At 47.0% G+C, this 6,096-nt stretch overlaps 1 protein-coding gene across 1 annotated transcript; it reads left to right on the forward strand.

Annotated features, from left to right (window-relative positions):
* Window positions 1–650: 650 nt before the first annotated feature.
* On the forward strand, window positions 651–1,968 carry TCEAL1 (transcription elongation factor A like 1; the record flags this gene model as incomplete). The annotated part of the gene is made up of 3 exons (XM_084258970.1): window positions 651–747; window positions 1,035–1,213; window positions 1,474–1,968. The coding sequence occupies 3 exons, from the start codon at window positions 651–653 to the stop codon at window positions 1,966–1,968; spliced, it is 771 nt and encodes a 256-aa protein (XP_084115096.1).
* Window positions 1,969–6,096: the final 4,128 nt, after the last annotated feature.

Genomic DNA, 6,096 nt, shown 5'->3' on the forward strand with positions numbered 1-6,096 from the left:
TACACCCCAGTTCTTGTATGTATAAATAAATAAATCTTTTTTAAAAATACTGAAATCTTGGAAAAGTAAAAGATTGTCTCCCATGAAAGTGACAAGAGATGAAAACCGTGTTGACAGAGCCTAAATGGACACCATGGGGTTAGGTATGTGGATTACAGCTGGGAAGGACGGCAGGTGACAAAACTTCATTAAGGTGAAACAGTTAAATTTCAGCGCAGGATCAGCACTGTAGGGACATACTGGGCCTTGGAGGCCAAGGAAGGGAGAATGAGGGAGAGAGGCGGTATGGGGGAAGCCGCAGAGACGAAGAGGGGCTAAGCTCCAAGACAGGTAACCAGGAAAAAGCAAATATAAACAAAGAGAGGTGAGTGGTGGTGCCCGGTGTGTTGTGCGTCAGGAAACACCCGCAGGTTGCAGCAGCACGGCCGCCGGTCAAAGTGGTAACTGGGGATCTGAGCTCGGCGGTGACGCGCGGCCCTCACGTGACCAGGAGCCTATGTCTGCCCAAGTCCTTCTCGTCCTGGTCCTTTTTGCATGTCCAGACAGCGTCTCCCTATTGCCCTTCGGTCGAGGGGGAAACAGAGGAAGTAAGTTCCCTCGCTCCCCTTAAATCGCTTTGCAGCCGCTGCTGCTCGACACTCGGGGTCCGGATGGCAGAGAGTCCAGGCCTTTCCCTAAGCCCGGCCCCGCCCCCCCGCGCCCACTTTTCGGTGCAGAAAATGGTGGTCTTGGGGAGTGGGGAGGAAGGTGAGTTGTGGGGGTGGGGATGTCCCCCTGGGAGGGAGACTGACGCGCTGAGACCTGTCTCCAAATCATCCTTCGCTTCCATCCCCCGCCTGAAAAGAAATGACGAACACTGCGGGGAAGGGGGGCTGCCAAAGGGCCGCAGCGCGCAGCCAGACAGGGGGCATGGGGTGGGGGCTAACCAGAGAGCCTGGCGTGGGGGTGGTGGCTGGTGCCCAGGAAAGGGGCGTGGGTGGCAGTCAGCCCGTCCCTCCTCCCCGCCCCCTACCCTGTCTCGCGTCTGTCTGCAGGTCTGCCGGGCACAGCGGGGCACCTCGAGGACAGAACGGCCGAGAGCAAGCTGCCGGGCGAGGTCCAGGTTGGGGAAAGGGTGGGCAGTGGACCGGGATGGGGTGCCCGGGAGGATGCTGACGGGAGCGGAGTCCGCGGCCCCACCGCCCCGCCCCTGCCCCTGCGGGAGAGGCCTATGGCAAGGCCTGCTGGGAAAATGGTGGGCTTTCGGGAAGGAGGGGGCGGCTATCGGGGTGGGGGGGAGGCGTGGGGGCCTGGGGAGGCGTGAGGGCCAGGCGCGGCGGGGTCCTGGAGCCCGGAGCGCCTCTGGGTCAGCGTAGGGGTCCCCGATCACGTAGAGGCGGGCTTTGGCACCGGTGGCCGGAGTTGCGGTCCAGCCATCAAATATCCTGACTCCCCTGTGCCTTTCTTGTCTCCTGTGCATAACTGTGCTTAAAGGAGACCATTCTCAACATGGAAAAATCCTGCCAAGACAACGAAGATCAGCCCCAGAGCGTGCCCGAGACGGAGGAGGCGCGGCCTCCTCCTCCTCCCTCTCCCGGGAAGCCGGTTCTGGAGGACCCGTCATCGGAGGAGCAGTCCTCGGAGGAGGAGTTCTTTCCCGAGGAACTGCTTCCCGAGCTCCTTCCCGAGATGCTCGTGTCGGAGGAGCGCCCTCCGCAGGAGCGCCTTTCCAGAAAGGACCTTTTCGAGCAGCGCCCTCCCATGGAGCAGCCTCCGTGCGGGGTGGGGAAGCACAAGCTGGAAGAAGGAAGCTTTAAGGAGAGGCTGGCCCGCTCTCGCCCGCAGTTTAGAGGGGACATCCATGGTAGAAATTTAAGCAACGAGGAGATGATAAAGGTGGCAGAGGAGATGGAAGAGATGAAAAGAGTACGAAATAAACTGATGATAATGCATTGGAAGGCAAGACGTAACCGCCCTTATCCTATTTAACTACTGGGCCTTTGCTTCTAGTTTGCCTGATATAAGTGTTGCCACCTGAACTTGGCATTTTCTTAAATACCTTTCCCGTCTTCTTAATTTTTCAGTTTTGGTGTGACTTTATTTTAGGTGTTTCGCTTGTAACTGGCCTAAAATTGACACCTCCCTCCATCTGCAAGTCTCCCTCTTTCAATCATAAATCTAACCCATTTGCATGGAAAGATGTATATTATATATTGTGAAGTGAGAAGGGCAATTTTCAAAAAGTATATGTAGTGTCCCATTTTTGTAAAAAAATATTTATATATTAATATACAAGGAAAAAACTAAAGTGTATATACTTCAGGGGCTTAACAGTGGCTACCTGTATGATAAGATAATGGGTGATTTTTATTTTTTCATTTTTGCTTTCTTGGAATTTCCCACTTTTCCAAGACAAACACGTTTTACTTATGTTGCAAAACAAAAACAAAAAACCAAAAAAAAAAAACCAATAAAACAACAAAAACCACAACAATGAAAAAATGTAAAGCAATTTAAAAGACTGTTAATCAACTTATAAGGACAATGTGGCACTTAATAAACACTTGTCATAACTTAAAAAAAGTTAATCCTATGTTTCTTCTGAACCTCTTAGGCAGAATTTAACGAGGTACTAATTGTATTTAAGGGTCATTCTCTTCCCATTTAAATAGGAATAATACAGGGCTGCTGTGGAACCCAGTAAGATAAAAAGATCTTGTGAACTGTTTCCCCCCCACCTGCACATGCAGGACCCCAAACTTTAATTCCCTTCCAGATAGGGGATAGTACCCAAAGGAGGTCTCACTTACGTTTTCAGACAATTCCTGTGAGATTACAGATGAGTGACACATTCTATCCCTGTCCAGCTCTTTTCTTCCCTTGGATACTGACAAGTCTACTGGGTACAGCTGCTCTCCTGGGTCCTGCTCCTTCTATGGCCCCTCCATCAAGGTCAAAGTGCTGGAGTCCTCCAGGTGCAAAGCCTCACTTGCTCTGGAGTCCATGATGGGTCAAAGCTGAACCCTATGACCTATAGGTCTACAGAGAATGTCCCTCCTCCAGCTTTAATATTGTACCTATCCAGCTGGATATTATGCCAGTTCTGCTTAAACCTCAATGTCTTAAAGAATTCTTAGCAAAATAGTCCTTCCTGTTTTTTTTTTTTTCTTTTTTTCTGAAAGCCTCTCTTTTCTCCACTGGATTCAAACATGGAACCTGGGTTAGGAGACTAATTTGTGAGCCAGACAATGCTGTGTATTCAGAATTGGAATCTTCCTCCGAAATAATCTCCAAGGATAACTTCGGTTTTAATTACCTAACTTGCCTTACGGTGGGTTCTCTTCCAAGGGCTTCCAAGGGCAGCCTTGCCTTACCAGTTCAACTGTCTTGCTCAACTTGTATAAATTGAAGAGGAAAATAAGACTTAGGTCGTTCCCCTTGAACCCCACCCCACATCAATAAGAAACATGCAAATGTACTTTATAATTCATTAAAATGCTATATATGTATGTGCATATACATATATATGTGTATCAGATATTATGATTTCTCTATTAAAATAACCTTATAAAACCTAAGACTTTTACTGATCTTGTTAATTCTAGAAACACGGTGGTTCATTTTTTTAAATTATGTGATTAATTTTAATTTCTGCTTGATTGACTAAACAAGCTTCAATAAGTGTTCACTTCTCTAGAAAGCACGGTTAGCAATTCCGAAAGGATCAAAGTGGGGAGAGGGATTGTTTCTCCAAATTCAACATTAAAATTATTTAAATATATATTTGGGGGTTTCCCTGGTGGCGCAAGGAATTAAGTCTCAGCACTGTGAAGATATCCACATCCACTGCAGCACGAGTTCCATCCCTAGCTAGGAAGCTGACCCACATGGCACAGCCGACCTCTCCTGTCTCACCCGCTGCTCCCCTCAGCAGTGTATTTCAGTCGATCTGCCTGTTCTGCTCACTTTGTCTCTGGTGAATCCTTTCACCCCTCACACCTCTGGCCTGCACCCCAGTTCTTGGATGCATAAATAAAATAAATCTTTATATATATATATATATATATATATCTGTTTCTCTTATTAAAAAGGCAGACCTGAGCTCTACCCCAGACCCACTTTGTTTTTCTGTATAGCAGAAAGCCACTGCTATATGCAATAGGCTCCTGCCTTTAGTAAGAATAAATTATGTCATAAATAGAAGAAAGTACAGATCACTGCATCAGAATTTAAAGGGTGAAAGACATTTTTAAGAAACTAAAAGCATCCTCATTGATACTGCTAAACTCTAGATTTCTGGCAGCAAAACAACACCATATACGGAAATAAGGTGAAGGTAGATGACAAAATGACAAGATGTATTTTCCATAATTGATATTATATAATGTCATTATTTCCAATATGAGTAAAATGCATCAGATATAAATTCAAAGTTCTTTGGTAATTAGCTCACAAAATAGTAAGTCAACCCTGTGCCGTTGACTTTTCATTTTCACTGTATATGCCATTTTGGGGGATCTTCATGTTTCAGGCAATAGCCTGATGGTCACTGTTTGTACTGGTTTCCACCTGGAGTGAGATGTGGGTCCAGAGGCACCCTATGCTAGTTGGACAAGACAGGATGAATCCATCCGCCTGGAGCCCAGAGGGGTGCCGCCCAGGCAGGATGTAGAGGGGCTCCCCCAAGACCCACTCCTCTCCAGGAGGTTCTGACTTTGGCTTCTCTGCTCCAGCCTGCAGCGGGCACCAGACCCTCCTAAGCAGTGGCCCGACCTGTCCTGACATACATATCTGTAGGATGATGACTGTCCCCACTGTAGGTCAGAGCACTTTGCCTTCCCCTCCTTTTCCCTTTCTCTCTGGGGCAGCCCTTCTTGGGCGGGACATAACACCCAGGGGTTCCTAACAGAACCATGATTGGGATAGTCTCTGAGCAAGCAGATGTCTGACCTGGGCCTGACCAGGTAACTTGGGGTTGAATAGACGGAGCTGGCCCTTCATTCAGAGTCCAGGGAAGTAGTCCCCTCCACGGGATTAGACCTCAGGTAAGTCAGTCCCCTCCCATCCCTCTCCTATCCCCTTTGCTCAGACTCCCATAAGGGCCTTGACTGAGCCCCTGCCTGTCTGGATGGTTCTGTGGTAACTTAGCTCTGTGTGTGCCTGGTGCAGTGCTTCTCATGTCTGCGTCAGCCCAGCCCCAGAGGCACAGAGACCCCAGGTAAAGGGAGTGCAAAGGCATGTGTTCCCATAGCTCAGGAGAAAGGGGGTTTCACCCCCTGTGTGAACACTCCTGTGCACTGCAGGCCTGTCTATGATTTGGGGGTTAGGAGGGCAGTCAAGCTGTGTGACAATACTTTTGAAGGCATTGATGATATCTGCTGGAGGATTAGCAGCATCCGGGGCCTGCTTCTCTGGCCCTCACCATCTCCGTGCTAACACACAAGGCTGGTATCCCAGTCACATGTGCAGGAAGTGGCTTGCCTCCCCAAGTCCAGAGCAGAAAGCATTGAGCTTCCAAGACCCTGGAGAGAACCCTCTTCAACCAGGAACCCTGGCTCTTAGGAGATAGCATGAGAGTGGGAGACCCTCTGGGGAGGCAGCTTAGAGGGATCAGGCCTATATGTTCTTGAAAAAATGCCCAGTCTTCTCCTCTTCCCATTCAGAAATACCAATTAATCTAATTATTTTTACAAATAAATAAGAGATTCTGTGTTCTAACTCAGATGTGTTTGAATCAAATTCTATGTTCTCTGATATGGTGAAGAAATAATTTGAACTTTAAATAGTGAACTTATGTAGCATAAAACATATTGAATTCTCAATGATGCATGCCTGAAACATACATAGTGCTATGATGAAATGTCATTTTAATAAAAAAAAGAAATGGTTTTAATGCAATCCATATCCCCTCAATTGCAGTAGAGGAGCTCTATTATTTTTATAGGCTAAAATCAAGACTACTCCATAAGTTCCAGGTTCTCTGTATCAATTCTCTCATTTTTTCATATTTTACATGTACTTTATATGCATATATTTACATGTACTTTATATTCAGTTATATTCAGTTAATGAAAAAGAAATTATCTTGTAAACTTTACTTAGTATTACAAATAGTAA

This window comes from Talpa europaea, assembly GCF_964194135.1.
Source record: "Talpa europaea genome assembly, chromosome: X".
In the NCBI taxonomy this organism is placed as follows: domain Eukaryota; kingdom Metazoa; phylum Chordata; class Mammalia; order Eulipotyphla; family Talpidae; genus Talpa; species Talpa europaea.